This window comes from Orcinus orca, chromosome 13 (genome assembly GCF_937001465.1).
Source record: "Orcinus orca chromosome 13, mOrcOrc1.1, whole genome shotgun sequence".
Lineage (NCBI taxonomy): Eukaryota > Metazoa > Chordata > Mammalia > Artiodactyla > Delphinidae > Orcinus > Orcinus orca.
In genome coordinates, this window is record NC_064571.1 from 50134582 (window position 1) to 50160182 (window position 25601).

At 37.1% G+C, this 25601-nt stretch overlaps 1 protein-coding gene and 1 long non-coding RNA gene across 23 annotated transcripts in view; one reads left to right on the forward strand and one right to left on the reverse strand.

Moving 5' to 3' along the window:
• LOC125960816 (uncharacterized) overlaps window positions 1-25601 on the reverse strand; it is a 999117-nt gene that overhangs the window by 426167 nt on the left and 547349 nt on the right. The gene's annotated exons all lie outside the window — the stretch shown is intronic.
• NRXN1 (neurexin 1) overlaps window positions 1-25601 on the forward strand; it is a 1124566-nt gene that overhangs the window by 424055 nt on the left and 674910 nt on the right. For 11 of the 21 annotated variants that reach the window (XM_049695935.1, XM_049695948.1, XM_049695934.1 and 8 more), the window contains 3 exons: window positions 7890-8191; window positions 10275-10319; window positions 11326-11487. In XM_049695935.1, coding sequence (XP_049551892.1) covers window positions 7890-8191; window positions 10275-10319; window positions 11326-11487 — 509 coding nt within the window. The remainder of the gene's footprint in view (window positions 1-7889; window positions 8192-10274; window positions 10320-11325; window positions 11488-25601) is intronic. The other 10 variants (XM_049695941.1, XM_049695953.1, XM_049695946.1 and 7 more) reach the window with 2 other exon arrangements.

Below are 25601 nucleotides of genomic sequence, written 5' to 3' on the forward strand. Positions count from 1 at the left end.
CCTGCAGTTATTGAAACAAATGCAAATCAGTTGCACAGTAGGATTGGAAAACTGCCATAGAGTGTTGGGCTATGTCCTATTTTTTTTTTTAATATGTTCAAGTTTAAGCTGCATTTAGTTTTTGGTAATGAATTAGAGGCTCATTTCATGGCAATACATAGGAAATAAGGAAGAACATGAGGTTGGAATAAAGAGGGCAAGAGTTATACATATTTTGATTCTACTCCAATTTTTTACATGACCACAGTTTTATCTGTTGAGGCCTCACTCTCTTCATCTAATAAATTAGAGCATTGTGCCAAATAATATCTGAGTCTTCTTTACCTTTCATATTTAATGACCTCACGTATGTTGTCATTAAGAGTGTGCCTATTTGGGGGGTTATCTGATGGATTCTTGGCAACTTATTTCTGGACTGGTTGCCTTGAGGTGTATCTAAAGTGAAATAAAACCTTGAAGAATGAATATTTTATGAAGCTTGATTTCTTGCTGCAAACAATAGAAGTTAGCCTCAGAATTTCCGTAGGTTGAATCGCATTTGGGAATTTTGGAATGATTTACAGCATTGCATCAGGTAGAAAATCCAAGGAAAGAGTGAACTACTCTCCCTTTAAAATAATGCTGTTTTTCCTTATAGTGATCAATTGATTGTTTTAATTTCTAAATTACAGAGGGTTTTGGCCAATAAAACTATGCTGTTTTCTGTTACACTAAGGGACTGAGAATTTAACCTGATGTGATTTTCAATAGGCAGACTTTCTTTTCCTGTTTTTCTAAACTTGCTTTACCTTTATAGTCAGAGAAAGCCAGGCATGTTATTTAATTTAATAATGTAAACTTCTGGTGTGTACTTTTGTTTAGTCAAGGACATTTTCGGCACAATATTCTTGTGTATTTGACTTCTAGAGCAGTAAAACAAATGAAACAAGTCTCTTAAACGTTGGTTTTTGTTCACTTGTTTTTTTTCACATGTTGATTTCAGTTTCTGGTTTGTGTTGTACACAATCTTAGAATATATTTTAAGATGTAGTAAAACCTTATAAACCTGTGTGATTTGGGATTGTGTATATGAAATGCAAGATATTCAAGAACAATAATGTAGGTCAGGTTCTTAGCTTAGGAAAATGGCCTGACATTCTCCATGTAAGTGAGAATAGTGGGACTCCTCTCTGCCCACAGACATCATTGTCCTTAGGAACTAGGGCCATTCCCTTGCAGATCCTTCACTTAGTAAAGAAGTTCAGTGAAGCTGAAAATTGTGGAAACATAGGGTCAAATTAATGAGACTTTACCCCAAGCATAGGCAATGGGAAGGGGCATTATCCTGAGAATCAATTTCTCTGTGAACTTGGGGAGCCATGTAACCTTTCTTTGTGTAATATTCCTCTCTCTAAAGTAGAAGTCAGTAATTCTTGCTGTTGAAAAGGATCTGTTTTTTCATTCTTCCATCCAAAGATTGAAAACCTTCTGCCATATGCAATTATGTTTTTCAGTTATGTTTTTCAGTTATGTTTAAGTTCTTTTTTTGATGAGTAATTTGTTTTCTGTCAAATTGAATGTTCCACCTATGGATACCTCGCTTAGAAAGTCTTCATTATATTGAGAATATGTTTTCCCATACCTTTCATGCTTTGATTCTACTTACACCCCTGTTTCCATACAAAATGGAATTACTCTTCTAGGGGACATCCTTCCTGATGTTTCAAGATACTGTCATGTGTCCCCTAAATTTTTTCTTTAGAGGGTTTTTAACACTACCTTATATAATCTAGAAGTCTTTTATCGTCTTAGCATATATCCAAACGTACTCCAGCTTGTCTAAATAGGAGTGTGATAACAGGCATGAGCTGCCTAGCACCAAAGCACAAGACCGTCCCATCCCTCCTCTGAGAACTTTCATGAATGTAACCCGTGCATACCTGGGCTGTTTTGAATGTCTCTATCGCACTGTTGATTCATGTTCTAAATCCTCTAAAGATTTGGCTTTGTTTGTTTTATCTGATGTGTCCGGGAAATCTTGTTTCCTATATACTCTTACTTGTTCAGTTGAGTAGTTTTAGACCTGAGAATAGAACTCAGGTTTATTCCCATTAAATTTAACTTTGTCAGAATCAGCTTATCTAGTCAGCATAACAAGAATTTGTACAATTTGGATTTTTTCATTGAAATTTCCTTCAGAAAATTAGATGAGCAAGAACTGTGTATTTTCATCTAAATTATTAGAGGGCTGAAAATTGAATAGGACTAATTCCAATGGCACTCTGTTAGATCTCTTCCTCCAATTGTATTGCATAGGAAAGCAAATTAATATAGAATATTAGAAAAATGCTCCAAGCTTTTGAGCAGTTTATTTTTTAATTGTTTCTCTAATTCTATCATAGCATTTCTATGATTAATAATAGAGACTCCCTTTATCTTGACAATGATCCATTAATCAGCACATTTGGATATGGTCCTTCAAACAATTATAATTATATCCATTGCAGCTTATATACTTTTTCTAAATCCTATGAGGTCGCTCTGGAGAGCAAATGGTATTAAGGGATATTAATATGCATTGAAAAGTTTTTAAATGCTACATAACTGGTATTATTATTGTTGCTATTATTTTCATTTTTACTAATGAAAGTAACATTAATGGGAGTAATGTCTTGCTCATATCACCCTATGAATCAGGAAGAACTTGTTTTGTTCTCAATCACATAGATTATTTAAACTAATATTTAAATTATTTTTTGAAATATAGTATAAATACTAAGAAGTGCACGTATCATAAGTGTACAGCTATATGATTTTTTGCACTCTGATCACACCCATAACCAACACCAGATCCAGAACAGAACATTGCTAGCACCCAAAAAGTCCTCCTAACTAGTCCCTGCTTCGTATCTACCAAAGGTAGCCATTACCTTGACTTACAACAGTAGAGATTAGTTTTTGCTTGTTTAAAAAAATTTTATATAACTGGAATCATAAGTATGTTCTCTTTTATGTGTGGAATTCTTTTTACTCAGTGTTATTATTCTGAGATTTATCCATATTTTTGCACGTAGTTGTAGATTATCTATTCTCATTGTTGTCTAATATTTCACTGTGTAACTATACCCCAATTTATTTATCCATTCTACTATTGATTGGCATTTCAGTGCTGTTCAGTTTGAGGTTATTATGCAGAGTGCTGCTGTAAACATTCTAGTATGTTATTCTGATGATCTTTTTGTCCATTTTGTTGGATGTATCCTTACAAGTGGGGGTTACTGGGTCATAAGGTAGGCAGGTGTTTAGCTTTAAAAGATATTGCTAATTTCAAAAAGCAGTTCTCACCAGCAATACATGAGAGTTCTAGTTGCTCCACATCCTCACTAAACACACTTTGTGCATTTTGTCTTTTTCATTTTATTCATTGTAGTGGAATGTATTGATATTTTATTGTGGTTTAGTTTGCATTTCTCTGAATACTAATAAGAACATCTTTCCATATGGATATCTTTTTATCATGGATAAAAGTATCTGTTCCTGTTGGTTTGGCTAGTTTTTGTTTTGTTTTGTTTTTTTTCCTGATTGATTTGTATAAGTTCTTTATGTATCCTGGATATAAGAATTTGTTGATATACATGTTGCTGTGAATCTAATTTCTTTTTGATGTTTATTGTTTTAGAACATTCTAGAAATGCACAAGATATTTGGGACTTACATTTTAAAATGGGCATAGACCCATTCTTTAGGTGTTAAACAGGAAAGCATAAATAACTCTTCACTATGCTTCTTGGTATTTGCATATGACATAGCAGAAAATAATGACAAAAACTGTATGGTAACAAATAATTGGAGGAATTGTAGTCCTCTTGAAGAAAGTAGAATGACTTATGTATTCTCACATAGTACACATATTCTTTCTTGAAAAAGAACATAGCAAAAAGATTTTCCCTGCTTAGATTCATGTCTCATTTATGGCCTTTTGAGGTAATGATATATTATACAGCGTGATTTTTTCCAAAACTATGTGGTTGCATTTAATGCAAATTTAAATCATCTAAATTTGATGTTAAACAATATAAAGGGAGTGATACATTTCCATTTTTAAGTAATAGGAATATGATGGTGTGAAATGTCATCAATTCTCATATAACTTCACAGCTTTCCATCTAGTGAACTGCAAACTCTATTTACTATTTTTTTCCTTTGGCTCTGCCACATTATCTGGCAAATAAATCCTTTGTCAAGATTTATTTTGAATAAATCATATTTGGAATGATGTGAAATCACTTAGATAAAATGCTACAGCCTTTTAACTAGATCAAACCTCTTCAAGCCCCCAAACTCTGTTATTTAGTATTTAAGGGTAGTCAGAGGCTGAATTCTAATCCTGCATCTGTGGTTGGTGCACTTTCTGAATTTGACAGTCATTTAAACTCCATGGGCATCATCTTCTTAACAATGTAAAGAATGGGCTAGAAGAGGGTCTCTAAAACTCCCTTTGGCTCAGAGACCTGTTCTGAGTATTCCTTGGTGATGAAAAGTTTGCAAATATCCTCTTCAGATAAGTGAATCTCAGTATATCTGATGTATGTATACAGATATGAACCAGAATTCACTTGACTCCCTATCATCAAATGATCAGAACAGTGAGAAGAGAGAAATGAATTGAAGGGAATTGGGAATTGTATTTTTATTGACTACGGTAACAATTTTCTAAAGACTGACACCTTTATAATATGTGACGTTCCCACGGGCTAGCATAAGGCCAAATAGTGCTTATTGCCGTCGGTCGATCTTCAGCTCATCGGCACTCTCATTAGCATTGGATAAGAATTACTATTTTTCCATAGCTTTTACAAAGCCTGGAGTTTTTCTATCTTTTCATATCATTTTTTGTCAATTTCATGGCTATGAAATAGTTTCTGAATATAATTTGATTTTTGCCTTTCCCTGAAGACTCATAGAATTGAGCATCTTTTTATTTATTCATACAGCATATACCTGTTTTTCTGTGAAATTACTGTACATTTATTTTGCCCATTTTCCCATTGTTCATCTTGTTTTTCAAACCGAGTTATCAGAATGCTTTGCGAATTCTGTATTGTAGTCCTTTGTAGATTAATATGGTATCAAAATATTTTCTACCAACCTAATTTAGATTCTTACTCTCTTTATGGTATTATTGATGAACCAGGTGTTCTTAATTTTAATGCAGTTGAATTTATCAATATTTTATTAGTGATTTTTGTGGCTATTTAATAAATCCTTCCATACTTCGTATTGTAATTTCTTGTCTTACAAAAGTTTTACAGACTTACCTTACTAATTTATATCCTTAGTCCATGGAGAATTCATTTTTTGTAAACAAAATGATGTAAAGATCCAATTTCACTTTATTCATGTAGATAACCAGTTGTCCCAGCACCATTTATTGACTAATCTATAGTTTGCTCACTTATTTGCAATGCCTGACTTGATATAAATCATTTTCATATATGCTTAAGAATATTTTTAGTTAGATTATTATCTTTATTCTCCCCCTTTTGTCTATCCTAATGCATTATCTTTATTATCATAATTTTCTAATAATTGTTCATCTTTACAGGAAAGTTCCTTAATCTTCTTTCTCTGGTGTATCTTGGCTATTTTGGGCTCTTTGTTTTTCTCATAGAACTTGTAGAATCAGCTTTTCATATTCATTTTAAAAAAATCATTGAGATTTTTACTGGAATTTCATTGAATCTATAGATCTGTTTGTATGTTTAAAATATTGATTTTCCCTAGTACGTATAAACCTACGATCTTTCTGAAATATCTTCAACCCAACAGTTTTTTTTTAAGATAATTTTGGTCTTTCAGTGTATACAATTATATTTGCTAATATGATGTGGTTTTTTTCACTTATACTCTTGATAATGCTTATGTGTTTCTCTTGTTGTCCTACATTATCTAGGACTTTAAGCACAGTATGTTGATAGTGGGCATCTGTGTTCTGTTTCTGATCTTAAAGAGAGTGTTCTAGATTTCACAGTGAAGTATGACATATGCTATTTGTTTTAGATCATTTATCACATTTATTACATTAGGCAGGCAAGGAGGAAGACATCTACCATTTCTAGTGCCCACCAACTTTGCAGATGCCTGTACAGCATTATCTCATTATATCCTGAAAGACTGGTATCACTAACCATTTTTAGAAACTGAGATTTTAAAAGATGCATGATTGCCCCCAGTGCAGTTAACAATTGGCCAGCTAGGATCTAAATTCATAGTTTAGCCTGCTTCTTTTTTTTTCCTAGTATATCAGAAATATTTAGTTGTGCTGGCTCCCAATATCAAGGCACTTGCCATATTGAACTGACCAGGGAAACAAACACCTAAACTGTAGACATTCAGAGACAAGGATTAGGTCAGTCTTGGTCACTCTATTATCCCTAAAGACTAGCACTGGGCTTAACACTTGGGGGGATTTCAGCCAATATTTTGAGTGTTTGAATGAAAGGGACCCTCTAGTATGGATTGGGCTGTGCTTGGTGACTCTGCCTCAGAATTTGGTGGGTTGAGCCTGACCACTAGTCTTCACTAATAGTTTACTAGTAGACAGTGACTCTCCCTCAAGGATTCACTCTCTTGTGAAAGTTCTTAGGTGCTCACGATTTTACTCAATGCCATGCCTTGTTTACCTGTAGCTGCTTATGGTACTTTCTGTATCCAGAGAGTCAGGTCATTGGGCCTTGATGAGCTGAGACCTTGATTTGAGCTCTGATGCAAAGACATGAGTTATTAGATTATTGAATGACAATATTCCTGAGGTAAAATCCTATTGCCAGGATAAGAGTGAGACCCCTGTTAGCATATGAACCCTCCAGTGGGCATAGTAGAGATGCTGTATTACCAGGGAAGCAGGTTAAGATTCTCTAGTATCACTTATAATTCTATGTTTATAGTTTATCGGAAGCTGAGTCCAAACCATACTGTCTCATTGTTCTTGGTACAACGCCATCATTGCCTAAAAAGTTGAGGGAGCTTTTGGCTTCTACTCTTTTTTTGGTTAAACTCGTTTAATTAGTGGGAAAAGACTGCTCTTTCCAAATAGCCCCCTTTCTGTTTGATCTAACATTTTGTGGGATCTACGTTGTTACTCCTAAACGTAGTAAAGACTGAGATATATAGACGATGTTGAGACTTCATTTACATGCTGTTCCCCTGAGGATGTCCTGGATTTCCAGTCTCATAAAAGCCAGCCCTGCCATCTGTCTGGTGAGATCAGGGAATGAACCAATGATCCAGCTAATGCCATTAAGCCTTCTATCACTGCCGCCTCCACCCAGGGAGAAAAAATGCACTTGCTCTATAGGAAATCTATTTACTTCCAGACCAAATTCTATTATTTTTTTCTTTGCTTTCCCCTCATCAGATAATCTGTTATGGTTTCTCAGTGGTGGAAATATTTGGCTCTTCACTGAGAAGATCTTTGAATATAAATGCCTCACTGAAAATTAAAATAACGCCTCAGTTGGATGGAGAGAATGTTGTAAACACATTGGAATCCATTGTTGCCAGCAGAGTAGAACCATCCAATATGTATTTATGGTACCTGACTCGTGCCCTCAAGATATCACAGAGCTACTTTCTCTGATCAGAGCTCTTGCAGTGATACTTAAAAATGCATTGGATTTTCACGAATGTCAGCTTTAGCTATTGCAGTTGATGGCCCAAGAGCTGAGGTTTATTAAAAATATACTGCCACCTACAGTACTATTTAACTCTCTTTGACAGGGCTCTTGTCATGAATGTTAACTAGACAAAGAGTTCATTTGGGGGCTGATTAGTTATTGTTTCTGTGAAGATTTGCTAATTTACATAGTATGTTTCTTTACTTACGCATGTGTGTATCTGTTTTCCTCTAGGAAAAGAAGAATACATTGCCACTTTCAAGGGATCTGAATACTTCTGCTACGACTTGTCTCAAAACCCCATTCAAAGCAGCAGCGATGAAATAACTCTGTCCTTTAAAACCCTTCAGAGGAATGGACTGATGCTTCACACTGGGAAATCAGCTGATTATGTCAATCTCGCCCTGAAAAATGGAGCTGTCTCTCTGGTCATTAATTTGGGATCAGGGGCCTTTGAAGCACTAGTGGAGCCCGTGAATGGAAAGTTTAATGATAATGCCTGGCATGATGTGAAAGTCACCAGGAATCTGCGTCAGGTAACAGCGCAGTGGATAAGAGAGTAACTGGCTTTGTTTCTCGCTACAGCTGTGTTTGTGGTACTTGAAAACCCTAACAACATGATACAGGGCTCCTCAGAGTGGCTTACAAATTAGCTCTTTCTTCTTCTGAGATGAATCTTCCTGCCATACTTGAGCAGGGGCATATCTAGAAAGTTCCAGGGGCCTAAAGGCTATTTTGACACAGCGACATATGACAGTTTCCCAGAGGGCTGCAAGGTTATCCCTGTGACCTGCCCTTCCTGTGATGTGTGTGATTCTGTTGTGTTTTTAGTTTTTTGTTTATTTGATTTTAAAGTATAGTTTTCATGGTGATCATTTGGAAGCATGCACATTGGGGTCATTAAATCACAGTTCCTTTTTTGTCATTAAAAAAAAAATCCAACAACAGTGTGTTTGTGATTTGGGAATGTATCAGTCCCTACTCCCTCCCCACCCCAAACTCTGAAATGAGGACAAGAAGAGTCCCTGAGGGGGAAAAATGACTTTGGGGGTTTCCACATCTCCTGAAGAGTCTGTTTATGAAGATATTTTTACTTTTAGCACAGACACTTATGTTAAATCCCAAATGTCTCTGGAGAGGCCAGTTCATCTTCTAGATGCCCATTTCTATTTGATTGTATTTAAAAAAAATTCTTCCAAGTGTCTACATGTTAGGAAAATATCGATTTTTCAGTAAATCTATGGGTCCCCATATACTGTATGCTTTTAACTGAGACATATTATTACAGTATATATATATACAGATGAAAGTGAATAGATTGTCCTTTTATACTGAACATGATAAGTTTTGACTATTATTTGAAATTTTATCATATTACAACGTACCATTCTGTTAAGTGTTGACAGTGACTAATTTTTCTGCAGTACCTGCTGATCTCAAACTAATATCCTTAACATACTTGTTGTTTCTCTGAACAGTTGCAGAATGACTGGATTGTCTCTGGTTTTCCTTTACTAAAACAGCCCTCTCTTTCTGAGCTGTTAACTGTCTAACCTTTTCTTTCCCACTTCTGAAAGGCTTAACTATCCAAGCTAGAGAAGCAAACAGGAATTTTAGGAGTGCAGATTTAGTCTAGCTGAGGCAGAAAAGTAAAAATGAAGGATTTCTTGAGACCCTCCAAGACCTTTCAGAGGCCTTAGTGTCATGGGAGGGGCCCTGCATGCTTCACACCTGCCTTGGGGGATAGTTGCCCACCATCGGGGTAGCTGTAGACCACGGATTTCCTATAAGTGTGTCTCTTTGGTTTTCCCTTTTTATTTTTCTCTCAGATTCGCACCAAGAGGCCGAAGGCTCATTTGAGAGAAGCACAGAAGGAAGGGTGGGGCTTGAGGAGCCTACTTTCTAGATTTGCCTTTGCTCAGGTTACAAACCAAACTATGAATTGGTAGCTCAAAGGAAACTGCAGTTATACAGCCGGGGTGCATGTGTGGCAGGACAGATTAAAAACAAATCCATTCTACTCATTCTTTGTGTCAGGATCTTTGCTTTGTTTCATTGCAGTAAACTGTGACCCTAAAGTCCATCAATATGACCGAAGGAAGTTTTGGAGTTGAGCAGAAGTCCCTGTATGCTGTAAAATTGAGTAGTAGGGCAATGCCAACCGATTCCTATGAATTTGCTGGGACTGGGGTGGGCCGGGGTTGGGGAGGGATCACTTATGGGCGAAAGGCGTCAGTGGTCAGCTGATGAGCTTTAGGCCTTTGAATCCCTTTTAGACTTTTTCAATGTCTGTCAGTTATACTCAGGGAGACAAAGGAACATTGCCATATGTCTGTTTCTGTCTCATAGCAAGTTACGAACAATACTGGCAGGAAAAATATTACCTCTGTGGGAGGCCTATTTGTTAGTCTGCTTTTTTCTTGTAAAATTTTTTTGCCCTTTTTCTATGTTACTAACATGCTTAATAACTAACATGTCATTCATGGAATGTTTCATTCTACTAACCGTTACCTGAATCAAAAAATGTACTAACATGGTAGAGACCATCATATTTTTTAAGTAACGATCGTTATTCTGTTCACAGTTTTTAATTTCCTTTCTCCCCCCTTCTCCACAAAGCACTCAGGCATTGGACACGCTATGGTAAACAAACTACATTGTTCGGTAGATATCATTCTAATTGTTTCTTATTTTGGGTTTGCCGTGTGTTTTCTTTCTTTCTTTTAACTGTAGACATCATTAACAAAAGAGGAACTGCGGTTGGTACTCTTCTGCTTACTTTGACCTCCTTCTTTTCATCTGTTGTTGACCTTCTTATTTTTTACCTGTTCCTGTCAACTTCTGTTTTCCAACTCACCTGTAGGGGCATCGTTAACGTTTCGAACGTTTTGCATCCAGCTGTGGTTAACACGGGATAAGACAAAATGGTGGCTGGCCCGAGTGACCGCAAGCTCAGCCAGTCTCGAACCATTCATGACGCATGGCATGCACCCTTGATTTGGGAATGCTGGAGATGCCACACCCACTCATCTTTCCGTCATCACAGAGCAGTTGTGTTTTCCTTTGGTTCTCCCCTTTTTCTTTCCTTTCCTTTCTGAACGGTACTGTCCCTCCTGCATGTGCACATCAGCGTGTGCTGCTTCCACTGGTTGTTTTGTTTCCCCTCGCCTTTGGCATGGACGTAGGCACTTGCATGCTGGACAGCTGCTGCTCAATAGTGCAAACAGTGACGTTGCTGGAAAGAGCTTGCGCCTTTTCTGTTAACAAGGTGCACGTTGTGATTAGTTAATAACAGACGACTAAACTTTGCTAATATGTACTACCAGCAAAACTAACCTAGGAAGCATTTTACTAACACCATTTTTGTGTCTGCTAAATAACTTTTGAGTTGCCGTAGGGATGATGCTGACACTTGTTCAATAATCAGTTAACTCTCTAACTAGTTTAGATCTCTTAGGGCTAGTTGCATAGAATCGGAGAATAAACCTCTAACAGACATGAAAATGGGTTCCGCCATAGGTCTAAAAATAAAAACCAAACAAACAGAAAAAAAAAACCAAAATGCAAAATGAAAAACTAAAACAAAACAAAACACAAAACAGGCATATCCCAGGATTACAGTATCTAGGTCTGAGTATAGCGTGTCCTTTCCCTGTGCTTTGTTATCTAGGTGACAATATCAGTGGATGGGATTCTTACCACAACGGGCTACACGCAAGAAGATTATACCATGCTGGGGTCTGATGACTTTTTCTATGTTGGAGGCAGTCCCAGCACAGCAGACCTTCCCGGGTCACCAGTCAGTAACAACTTTATGGGCTGTCTCAAAGAGGTAAATATCACCGTCACCGGAATCATTCCTAATTCATGACCTCATCATTTCAGATCCAGACTGAAAGTGCCTTTGCTGAAGACCCAGAGTTTGTGGTGTCAGGGGGCACAACCTTAAATTCAATATTCCACTGTTGTTTATATAGGATTGGGGGGATGGGGGCAACTCATAGAACATTATCAAGGAATTAAGTTCCTCTTCTTTACAGTCTGTAAGTAATTCACAATTATGATTTGCAGGGGGCAGTTGTATATTAGCTATAAAAGAAAGTCAAACACAAAGAAATACTGGGTCTAGAGTTAAGCCAAACACCTTGCTCATTTCTACTTAAATGCCTTAGGTGTTATATATGCAGCAGTGACTTATTTGACCATTACAGGAAAGAAGAAGAAAAAAAATAGGCTATGAGAGACCAAATGCAACAAAAACAAGATGAATCTATGTGATGAAATAATTTTGTTCCTAGGTTTTAAATATGTTCTGAAGGAAGTAAAGATGTTTCATTTGTGATCCAGTGAACTCACTTGATACTTACCTGAGTGAAGCTATCAGGCTAAAAGATACCAAGAATTTCATCCCTCATTCCCCGCTGTCATTGTTGGTTGTAACTTTTGATGGGATCGGGACTTGTTGGGGTATGGGAAGAAAAAGATCAGGAAGATCTTTGGATTTCAACTTGTATGAATATTTTTCCATAACAGCTGCCTGTTTTCATTCAGGCACAACCCAGTTTCTCTTGGCTGCTAGAACCAGAAGTTCCTCTTGCATTATATGACTGTAGTTTAATGGTACAGACCTCTAAAATTTAATAACTTTGAATTTATTAATGATTAGCCATAGGTGGTGTTGGTAAGCAGTGATGTACTTTGGTTTATTTATTTATTGGAGCATAGCTGCTTTACAGTGTTGTGTCAGTTTCTGCCGTACAGCAAAATGAATCAGTTATACGTATATCCCTTCTTTTTTGGATTTGGTTTATTTTAAAGAAAATATTGTAATCATATAAACTCAATTCAAGTAAGCATCAGTGAAAAACAATCCATGCTTGAATTATCCTTACCTGTTTTTCATTTATGTAAATATACTGGATGTTGCATTGCCCAGTATGTGAATGTATATGGAAGAGTCCTAAAAAGGATTCGAAAACGCTGTAGTTTTAACAAATACAAGGAGATGCAGTTCTGAAAGGCTGAATCTAACTATGCTTTGTGGTGGAAGGGATTGATTGCCTCCCAGAGAATAACTTTTACTTTTTACAGATACATAACATGACCCAGGACTGTGCTAAGCTCTGTGAGCATTATAAAATCCTAATAATTATGATCATTGTTATAACAGTAGGCATTTTCTGAGCTCTTATTTTGTGCCTAATGCAATACTAAGAGCTTTGCAGGAATCTCCACAATATATGAAGTAATTATCTGCACTTTTCAGACAAGGAAACTGAGGTTTGGAGAGGTAAGTTTCTTGAGCAAGGTCTCATGGCTAAGAAGTCTGCAAGCCTAGAGCATGATCATGGCAGTCTGAATTCAGAGCCTTGTGTGCTCTTAGCCACCATAATAAACAGTATCCTAACAGAATGTTTGTTAGGAGATTGTGTAAACCCTCAATTCTGTTACAAACAGAAACAACTTTTAGAAATGTAAACTAGACATTTCTGTGTGGTACAGTTATGCACATTTGAGTACAAAAGAGAGTGAATGAGTGGAGATCTAGTAGACAAGGAAGATACACAGAAGAGTCAGGATGTGAGAGCGTATTGAAGGATAATTATGAGCCGGGGGTGGAGGACATGTTTCAGGTTGGGGAGAAGCATGGTGAAAACATAGTTAGATTTCACAATATGATGCCTGAAACCCTTTCTGGTGATAGGAATTGGGGTGGGGGCAGAATCACACCCCCAGTCATCCACACCATTTCCTCATTTTCACTGTGAACAGATCAACCTATGGTCGGCCCCTAGGCCCTGCTTTATCTACAGAAAGTTAATCTTGCTGTGGACTGGAAAAAGGAAAGGGAATCCAAGGATCTCGAGCAGAAACTGGAATCTAGCTAAAGAGCCCTTTTGGGTATCCTGTAAAAACATGAGAGTTTCTGCAGTGATCACCCAAGTTCAGCTGCGCCTCACTGTCTTCTGAGTTCAGGTTGGGTGAGGCAACTTTCCGTGTGTGTGAATCTTCAGTGGATTGCCTTAATCCAAATTTACAGTTTCAGATTGAACTGTACTTCAGGTTAATATCTTTAATATTTAAGTGTTAATGAGAAGTTGAGATGCTTTAGAACTCATCTCTTTTTTAAAATTAGACTATAGTTAACTTACAATTTTATATTAGTTTTAAGTACAGCATAGTGATTCAGTATTTTTGCAGATTATACTCCATTATTGGTTATTACAAATAATGGCTATAATTCCCTGTGCTATATCCTTGTTGCTTATGTATTTTATACTTATCTTTTTAATTGGTCTTTCAACCATAAAAACCAAGTCAGGTGATTTTCCATTTATTTGGCAACTACTGAGTCCAAACAATGAGGATTCACTCAAGTTATTGTCTCTGTAGGTTTTGGATAGATATCACTCATCTTACCAATAGGGCACTTCCTATATCTCTCTCTTCCACAGCCTGGGGTATGTGTCTGGAGCAAGTCTTGCCAGTGTTTTACTGATGTACAATCTCTTACACTTTATTTCCTCCCGACACACTAGAGTGGGAGGATACGGGCACAATCAGCCTATAAATCAAAACACACTTTACTTGGAGAGGTTTTGGAAGGTTCATAGTTTCCATCCAAGTCTGAGTTACTATCTATTTAGAATGGCCTGCTCTTCCTACTACTGAAATGAAATTGTGACAAAGTAGCATAGATTTGGAATCAAATCACCTTATTTCAGATAGGTGAGCTCTGTAGAGTTGCTGAAAAGGGAGAAACATACCCATGTTCATTCTCACCACATCCCTCTTAAGCCCATGTGAACCTTCCTTAACTCTTATCTCAGGCTTTCTGCCCTCAGGCATGTTATATAAAATCTTAATTATGATTTCATCTATGGCTCATAACATTTTTATATTCAGTCTAGTATGTGATCCCCCTTAGGATGACCAGTCCTGGGGGAGATACTCATAACACTATGTCTGAAGTCATAGAAGAAATTTTGGAGTGTTAAAATAGGAAGAATACTGGAAGTCATTCTTCAAGTCCAACCTCCTTATTTTGGAAATGGGAAAACAGACCTAGAGGTTATCTGTCCCACCGAAGAGCAATGAAGGGGTAACAGGATAAAAACAGAATATTGTCAGATAAAATATAATACTTGAATGACATTATAAACAGTGGCACTCAAGATACAGAACTAGAGATGGCCTACCACTCTCACTAATTCACATCTTCATTTTTTAAAGATTAAAGTAAAAAAAAAAATTACTCCACATGATGAAACAACCCATAATCTAGTGTTTATTAGAAGCAATTAGCAGTTAAGGCTCTCCCTACATGGCATTTGATAATGCTTATTTGAAATAAGACTTGGCTTGCGTGGAGAGCAGCCAACCCTCATTAAGAAATTTTTTTTTTAGTGATTAACAAATTTCAAAATCAAGTAAAATTATTTCAACAGAATTTGGCAAAACTTAACCTGAACTTCATATATTACTTTGTTCAAACCGAGAGGGAGCTTTGAATGGCCAAGAAATTATAATAAGGGCATCAAAGTAGTTTTTTAAAAAGTATTTATATTTTCATCATAAATAAATAAAAAAGACTTTGGAGAAATCTTTGAGGTTACTGAAAATGACTTTCAAGGGTATAAATTTGAGAAAAGTTACAGGAGAAATTGTAAATAATAAATTACCATTATATACAGCCCACATGTATGAAATTCCTAGAGGATAATGGATCTTTGAAAATATGCTTTTTTTTTTTTTTTTTTTTTGCGGTACGCGGGCCTCTCACCGTTGCGGCCAGCATGTGGGATCCTCCCGGACCAGGGCACGAACCCGCGTCCCCTGCATCGGCAGGCAGACTCCCAACTACTGCGCCACCAGGGAAGCCCTGAAAATATGCTTTTTACATTTGATTTTTACAAAGGCAGTACTAATCATGGTTGGAGAGAAGCATTTGTTTATATTCTTTGCATTTTGTATACCACTGAATAAAACCTGAAATATATGTTGCTTAAGAAGATCACTTAAAATCAAATTTAATTTTTCCAGCAAGCAGTTTTTTGAGTGATTGCTACAACAGGAGAGGGAATTAGAAGATGCCGTAGAAAGTTAAATCATGGCGTCTAAGGGAGATGTTTGGAGTCTATTTGAGGACACCTACTGCCCTGCCCATTCACCTTAAACAACTTGGAAAGCATTTTTTTTTTTTTCACTCTAAAAGTATTACAGTCGACTCCTAAGGTTCTCATGAAAGGTTTTTGTTTGTTTTTTAACATTCAAAGATAGGTGGCAAACTCACTAATATGTGTTTCTATCCCAATATTTTGACCATGAGGGCTTCTGCAGTTAATGACTTACAAGGAAGGGTCATGTTGCTCCCTCATTAATCTTGCCTCAGAATCTCCTTGGGCTATTATGCATTTCTTAGCCTCTTTGTGCCTCCAGAATGCTTTGAAACACCTATTTCCCTCCTGCAGAGTGAACATTATTCAACATAGTTTGTTGGTAGGGAAATGAAACTGAAAGGGGAGGAAAGGATTGTACTGGATAAAACAACCTAGAATGCTTTTTTGGAAGTTTTTTTTGTAGCTATGTGTACTTGCTGGAGTTTTACAGTCAGTTGTGCGAGTAGAGACACTGCCTGTGTGAGGAAATTTAGAATGCTACCACTAAAAGTTGCTTGGGATGAGCCTAAGGAAGGATTCTAGAAAAATAAATAAGTGAAATGCTAGGGGGAATTAAATCCCTACTGAAAATTTCATCAACCTAATTAGATCAGCGCAGGCTTTAATTACATTGAGAAACTTTTAGCACTAAAAATCTGGAAGAAGCTATGAAGTGCATGAGGTTCAGAAAATATCCTCTTATGTAAACATTTTCACCCACTGTGAAGAAATAGTTGATACCTGCATGTAATCAGCATGGTCCTCTCTGCCATTTGCAGTGGCATCGCTGTAATTCACACAATGTACCAGTATCAGCACCAGGAAAAAGGTGCAATATTTCCTTTGCGCAAATACCTCTTAATTCCTGTCTTACTTCTTGTGGACAACAGAGAACTTTAGAAGATTGTGAAGGCTTCTCAATCTATCCCCTTCTATAGTAGAACCAGCTCATCAAATGTGGGTTCCCAGGTGTCCTTCTGTTCTGTCTTATTTCCCTCACTACTCAAAGTGAGTTCTTTACATATAAGAATAAAAATCCATGGCAGAATTTGCATTTTAAGTTATTTTTCCAATTTTTAAATAAAAGGCTTTGTGACCTGTTGGAAAAATTTGACCTCAAGGAAACTTTGGAGGGTAAGGAGATCTTCACTGATAATCGTGCAACTTGGGAAGAGGGAGGACTTCTTTATCTGGGAGAACGTCCTCATAGGGGTTCCAAAGTCATGATTAAACACGTTTCTCCCAGGTTTTCATTTCCTCCAGACTCTTCCTTGTTGGGGTCCCTGATACCTGTAGATAGTTTCTGCCTTTCCTGTCTTATTACATTGTCACAGTCTATATATTGATAAGTAGCATTTTCTAATGCATTTATGTTAACCTTCCCACATGTCTCATTCATTCTTTTGGAAAGAGAATTGCTGTTTGCATTCCCATCTCACTTCCTCCTAGCCATTTTCCATACATATCCGCATGTTTTTACTCACCATATTATTACATAGCTAAGGAAAATAAATTCTACCTTAATTATGTTTGGCAAAATGTCCTCAAGTTAACTAACCATTTTAAGATAGATTTTACTAATGTTCCCCAAATAGTAGACTGTACAAAAATACAAAAGAATTCCTGTAACACAAGGACTCACACATTGGCTCTGGGCTGCCTTCCTAGAGGTAGGGTCTTGGTTTAGTGACTTGTAAGAGAGCTCAGCTTAGCCTAGATGAAAAGGAGGCAAACTGACTTACAGTGTTGGGCAAAGATTCTAGTCTAGAAAGAAAATAAGTTTCTCCACCTGAAAGAAAAAACCACAGAAGATGGCAGTTTGCTTTTAAAACTTTAACAAGAAAGCAAGATGGAGTTTGTGGGAATGTCAAAGAATTTGACAAATTCTTATGTACCATTAACCTGATTTATTATAAGCCCTGCCTGATGTCTTTCAGATCTTGGAAATACTGAAATGTGTTTCAACTCTTCTGCTGTAATAAATTGTTGGCACTAAAATGCAGACAGAGGTCAATTACCCTTGCCTCCTTTTCATTTTCAAGACAGAAGACCACAGCTTCTTTTAAGTCAGAAATCCCCCTTTCCTTTTTAAGGATGTCTTTTCAAGAACCCCTGTGAGATAATAGTAATAACTTAAGTTGAGTACTTTTCCTAGTTAGAGCGCATTGCCTGAATGAGCTCATCTAAACATACTCTAGTGATATAAACTCGGTGGTACCTAATTGTGGCTAGGATTATACAAGGCATTCTACAAAGGGATGCTAAAAGTCACAGCTATTATAAAAGGGTAAGAAGAGTTGGTATATTTCAGAATAGTAATAATAACATACTAAGCATTTCCTATTTCTCATGTGATTTCTACAACACCCAGTGAGTTACCCCACTGTACCTAGGGCACAACCAGCAGAGCAGCACAGCAAACGTAACAATTTACTCCTAAAAAATAAATTAATGAAACTTTGTGAAATAATTAGATATTCAGTATTTCAAACATAGCAGCAAGGTAATCATGGAAGACAAACACCATTTTTTTGCGTGTGTGTGGTGGACTTAATGGCATTTTATCTTAGATTTTGCTTTTATTATTAAATTGCCTGGAGGGGTGCACTGTCATTTTTTTCCAGTGCTTTGTATGTTCAAAAGTAACTCTCTGAGCATCTCACAAGTTACATACTAGCAGTATCCCTATTTGACAAATGACATGGAGACAGGAGAAGTTAGGTAACTGACTAGGAGAAAACAATCACTAAGTAGCAGAGCCAAGATCTGAATCTTAACTAATCTGACCACAGAACTCTTGCCTTTAATAGCTACTCTATGTTGCTTCCTTTACTCATAATATAATCTTGCTTCTATTTCCTTGTTCTCAATATGTTTAGTAAAGTATAAGTAAATGAAATGAACTTTATAGGAACCTTGAGGAGAAAGAGAACACAAAAATGCAGCCTAGATTAATAGGATGTTGCAGAAGGGGGTGTCTAAGTGGGAGGGGAAAGAGCAGGAAATATTTCGTGGATGCCCAGTTACACGTGAGCTTCCAGTGGGGATTTTTCTCTTACTGTTCTAACTGGTACTGGAATGTCACCTCTGTGAACTGCTTCTCTGCTCTGTAAGTCTGTATCCCTTCCTCTAAGGGTGTAAAAAAGATAATAATGCTTGTCATAAATTTCTGTACTCTGTAGCCAACCGTATGAACAGGGATACACAAAAAAAAAACACATTTGGAAGTACTTTCTAGATTTCTACAAAGTATTGGCTTCATAGATTGCTAAGGGTACATTTCCTTCTGTGCCTTGTAGCCTTGGGGACAAGGGAAATAAGCAATTAGGGCAGAAACCAGGCATTTTGCCATAGGCACTCCTCTTCGAGATTGGGTTCAGGAAGTCCCATCTGCTCAGGTCCCCAAGGAAGTGGAACTCAGGTCTTTAGTCTCCAGAGTATCTGGTGAGTTCTTGTCTGGAATTCAGCTTTTTGAACATAGCAACCTCCCTTCCAGGGGACCCACAGATTTCTATTTCCCATCATATTCGGCAGATGCCCCATGGCCTGGAACTATATCAGCAGTTGACATAATGCATTGCAGTGCTTTCAGATATCAAGCTAGCATAACGTGGTTTGGTAGGGGTTTCAATGACATTTTAAGGAATTGATGCATATTATAGAATATGACATTTTCTAGCCCAGCAGAAAGCAGTAATGAATAATGTCTAAGACCTAACATTTCCTCTTAATTTCAGCACCCACTAGAGTACCTTGTTTAAACTGTTCCATTCACTTAGGTATGTGTGCATTCAATGAGTCAACATTAATCAGTACCTACTATGTGCTAGACTCTGTACTACACACTGGAGACACACGGATAAATAACACACCTAGGAATCGGGAAGGAGAGCCTGACAAGCAGAAAATTAAAATACAGGTTCTTTAAATGAGGTGTTGAAAATTGCTCTAAAAATGCAGCAGAAGCTGTCATTAATTCTGCCAGAGGAAATCTATAATACTTTCAAAGAGAAGGTGACAAAGTAATCTGAGTTATCCTCTCTGTCTCTCTTCGCTCAGCTCTATAATGGGCATGATATTACGTGGGATTAAAGTTCTGCTCTCAGAATTTGAAAAGAATAGGAAAGATGAAATGATATGAAGGATTCGAAAACACATTACAAAGAAGAAGAAAAGCTCCATAGAGATGCAAGCTTGTACTCTACTGAGTTTGAGCCGTATTTTAAAAATCTGATCTCTGTCCAAAACAAAGTGAATATTTTGGTCTTCATGTTGATTTCTATTATGAGACGATATACTCTCGTCTTAGTTCTTTGGATCAAGTGCTGTGTTTGGAAGAAAATTATTCCTGTACACCATAATTGGCCTTTGTTTCAGGAGAATTATCACTATTGAAACACATTTAAAACAAATTAATTACTTTAAAATGAAAATAATTCTGTTATCATTCAGAAGCATGTGATTTTAAATAATAGGAAAATGAGATTTTTATCTTTGTTGAGTAAATGTTCTGCACACAGAGAAATTGGTGACTCTGAGTGTTCAGTTTAGTTCCACATGTATGATATGACTATCTACTATGTGAAGTACCAGGATATGATAATTAGGTTGACATAGGTTATCTAATCCAGGTCATGATAAATGAATTGTCCATCAAACATATATATTTTTCTGAACTTAAGTTTCTAAATTTGAATCAAATGTGATGACAGTAACCAGTTATAGATTGGTATTCCGTTAAATTAGTTAAGACAGATTGCTTTAGAATCAGACAGACCTGGGTTCAAATCCTGGCTCCGTAGACTTAGTAGTTGTGTGACCTGAGAAAAGTAATTTAATGTTTTTTGCTTCATTTTTCCTTCACTCTAAAGGATTAAGTGAAACTATGTAATTGAAGCACTCAGCATAGTACCTATTATACTGTAATATTTCAATAAATGGTGTGTGTTAACTACAAATACACTGCAGGTAGGAATGTGACCTATACATATATATTTCACAGACATGTAACCTATGTAGTCACACAGGGCCCTCACACGCAGAAGGACCCTGCTCTTGGTTTAATATCTTCCTCTTGCCATCTTGAAATTCTTCTTAACTTTTGAACAAGGAGCCCTTCGTTTTTATTTTGCACTGGACCCTGTGAAGTATGAGGACTGTCCAGGTTGCAGACAAGTCTATGAGATTTTGCACATATTATCTCATTTTAAAAGTTATTTCATTTAACTGTCCTAACAGCTTTGTGAGGAAATTGAATTGACTTGGAGGCCACAAGTTATTTATAACATCATCAAGGCCACATCACTCATATGTAGAAGAATCCAGAAGAAAACCTCTGTTTATTGACTCTAGCCAGTGTGCCTTCCTCTTTTGTTCACCTGAGTTATAACAGACACCTTCCAATGTATCAAAAATTAGTAAAGAAGACTGAGAAACTCAGCGTTTTTAGAAAAACACGGATATCTTTTTAATAACTGGGAATAGTCACTTAATTTTTATAGTTCAAATGCAAATAGTTTTTTGTTTTTACTTTTTAAGGATTTTATCATCATCATCAGATTTCACATAACATTATTTTTCAAACTCAGTCACTGTATTCCTTCCCTGCACTCAGCACCTGTAGACAAAGCAGAGTCTCATATGTAAGACTTCAATGCTTGTTTGAAAGAGTAAATTGACCTTTTTGTTAACATTTTCTTCTATAAGGTCTCCAGACTGAAAGGTATGATCACCAACGATTGAAGTCAATCCTTCGTTAACATTACCTTTTGCTATTATTTAATAATTATTTGATTTATCATGGATTAATCAACACATTTATATAAAATTACATGGTGTTTATATAGAACAATTTGTAAACAGTGGCATGCGACTTAAAGCAGTAGGTTTTAGGTAGTTTAAAAGGAAGCAATTCTTAGCCCATTTAGGGATTTACTATTCAAGGCGTGGCCTGTGAAGCAGCAGCATCAATATCACCTGGGAGCTTGTTAGATGAAAAGCCTCATGCTCCTCCCCAGATCTACTAAATCAGAATTTATATTTTAATAGGATCCCCGGGGGATTTCATATGCAAATTAGAGTTTGAAAATCACTGAGCTAGAGCACCTCAGCCATCATGTTTTGTTGACATCATTGACTGTAAGATGTACAATTACGTTATGATTGGCATTAAACACTGCCAATTAACCTAGGCTAGAATGCACCTCAACTGCAACTAAGATCTGTATTTTAGACATATTAAAATATAAAACAGTGTATAATTTAGTAGCTCAGTAGTGACCCTGAGGCTTACAGCCAGAGCCTCAGCATCTCAAAGTGCCAAGACCCTGGGGAAACCCTCCCGGGCTCAGTTCTCCCCCAGCCCCTGCGTGGGCTCAGCCTTCTTCGGAAGATGGACATCAGGATCTTCACATCCAATTACACTGAGGGCACATGAATCACCAGGATCCACCCTGAGCCAGGCCCCCAACAGTCTAAATTTAGAGGCAAATACAGTCTTGGGATGAGGTGTACTTACTATCCAAGCAATAAGCTTTTGCTAACGAAAGAGTTGGAACTAAGCCCATGACCATTAAAGTAAAATGCCTGTGTGTTTTAATAACAATTTTAAACTAGGTCTCCTAACCTCTATTTGATTTTGAGTACTGCTTTCATAGCAAAATTTGTTCACTTGCAAAAGTGCTGAAAATCACTGTGTGCAGGTTTACTTGGGTTAATTATTATTTTTGCAGGGTAATATTCTTATGCTGAATTTTCCATATATACTCATCACATTTTTTCAGGCCATGGTTTATTCAGGATTATTTTACCTTACCAGAATTTGCTAACTTAAACAGATTTCTGTGTATTTATTTACATTTTAACAACTTTGTAACATAATGGGTTATGCCCTAAAGGAAGTAAACTCTTCCTTGGATATAAATTAGACAGTTGGGGATTTGAGGCATTAAGGAACCATTTAGGGAAATGCTCCTTCTGCAACATGAATTTTAATAAGAGCCCCCTAGAGGCAACTAAGCAGTATGACACCTCTCTAAACTGAAGCCACTCAGCCTGAAATTTTCTTGGTGATTAAATGAACAGAGATGCCTTTAAGTGACATAAATGGGAAAACCATTAATCCCAGGAAGAGTGTGAAGTGTGTGCTTACGTGATGCTTATAAAAAGATAACTTTGTCTGAAGTGAAGTGGCTGCAGACTTTGCAGTAAGAGAGAAAAGTACAACAGACCCCCTCAGAATTTCTTTAGGACACCAGATTTTTATGGTACTTTATAACTTTCCCCACTATCTTCCTCTAAACTCAATTTGTAATTAGAGGCTATTTGTTCTTGAAAATATATTCAAACTAAATTTCTTTGTCTTTATTAGATTAGAATTACACTGAAAGTACCACCACTTACTTTAATCCCCCAACCAGGGAAATGCAGCCTTTTTCACTTCATACAACTTTACTCGCACTTTTAATGCAACTCTTTCTTTCTGTCTTGAAAATACACATAACGCAGGAAGCAATTAAATTTGAAATGGAATATCCAGAAGTGTAGTTTAAGTAATAGGAAAGGTTTTTACGTTCATATTAGTTTTTCTTTAAGCACTGTAGTACTTATGATTCTTGAGTAACAGTCCTTCGAAATTTGTACATTTATTCACCAAGCCCTCACTGAGTGCTAGCTACATCTCTAGCACTGATTAGATGCTGGATTTACAAATATGGATGATTTTCATTGCCTTGGCTGGATTCTGAAGACACATAACCATGAAAATGAATTTCAGTGCTTTTAATTCAACAACAACAAAATGTATCAAATGACCTCCGTGAAATGAGCCTGTGCAGGATGCCAAGTGAGGATAGAAAAAGAATAAGACATGGTACAGATGAAACGCATAGGTAATTAGGTCACCTGATTCTGCTTTTCCACCACACCTTGGGCTTATCTCTATCATAGTATTGCTACTATAATTGTATCAGTGTTTGGTCAACTAGGGTTTCTCAGGAAGATTAAGCCCTAATGCCCTAAGACATGCATTGTATGTAATAGTGCTAGTTATGTATCATCATTGGGAGAACCGAGAAAATAGTTACTCAACTAATTTTCTATGTTCTGTGGTTCAGATGAGGACTTTGGTTGAGAAGAGCTAGGGGAGACTTTTTTGCTAGTAGGGATTGTGACTATTTCTTTTTTTTTCTTTTTTTTTTTTTTTTTTTTGCGGTACACGGGCTTCTCACTGTTGTGGCCTCTCCCATTGTGGAGCACAGCCTCCGGACGCACAGGCTCAGCGGCCATGGCTCACGGGCTCAGCCGCTCCGCGGCATGTGGGATCCTCCCGGACCGGGGCACGAACCCGAGTCCTCTGCATCGGCAGGCGGACTCCCAACCACTGCGCCACCAGGGAAGCCCCGTGACTATTTCTTTAGTGCTAGAACCTGAGGCACAGTTGGTGCTCTATAACCCTTGAGTAGATTCATTATAATTATACTTAAGTGAGATAAGTTCTACAACAAAGGTTTGTGCTGCATTCTAGGGCAACACAGTGTAGAGAGGGGCGGTCAAGAAATGTAAAAAACCAAACTTTCCCAAGGAGATACTATTTGAGCTTAGCATTGAAAGGAAAATAGTATATCTCCAAGTGAATAGGATGTGAACTACAAAGTTTGAGACAGAGGATAAGTTGGAGAAAGGGCACGGTTGTAAAAGAATACACAGCCATGCTTGGGGGAATGTCTGGGGTCAGTCAGTGTGACTAGGGAAAGGATGTACAGATGGGAGGTGAACACTGACGCTGGATAAAAATTGAAGGAAATGATGTTGAAAATGGATAAAATGATGACAGGATATGACTGCCCCAATGGTTGAAAGTTTTGTGTATTAAAAATCATCTCAGAGTTTATTAAACTGCAGGTCCCAGTCCCCATAGCTTCTGATTTAGCAGTGGACCTGAATTTTTAACAAAAATTTAAGGTAATACAGATGCAAATGATATAAGGACTTTAACAAAGACTGCTACTTGTTATAGGGTTCTATGGATACTTCTAGAAAGGTCTGTGATAGGGCCAGGATTTAATATGAAGGATCAAAAGACCCTAAGCCTCCAGTTTAAAAAGGAGAGAACTGAAACACACCAAGGGAGAGATGTTAAGGGTTGATCTAGCAAGGGAAGAATGGGGAATAACAAACAATCCAGAGGGACCTCAAAGGTAGAATCAAGGTGACTGGATGAGTTTTGGGGAAGAACGAATAAAAAATACCAAGACAAGACAAATCTATATATTTCAACCAAAACAAAGCAATCAACCCAGATATTTTTCTTCAGATCAGAGCTCAAAGGAATGGGGAACAAGGGCAGTGGGAAGCATGAAGGAAGTAAGAAAACTGGCTTCCCGGGATGCACTTTTTGACTGTTTGGCCTGCACAACCCTGAAAGTTGGCCAGCACATGTGAAGTGTAACCCAATGCGTTTTACTTAACCTCTCTGAGCACCAGGTTTTTCATCGGTCAAGTGAGGGGATTAAGTTTTATGTACTTTAAGGTCCTTTCCTACAATCTTTAAGTCCTGAGGTAAACCCTTCCTATAGTAGTGGTTGCAAACACATAAGCATTTTTTTACAAAGCTATCTGCAAGTCCTATTCTCAAAAGTCCTCTAGCCAAAAGGGTTCTAACATATCACTCTGAGTGACCTTCATTATCCTCACAAGATAAGAAAAGATAAGATTTTTTCCACCTCCCTGATCAAAAACAAAACAGAACAAAACAACAAACAAAATACTCCTAAAGTCTGAGACAAAA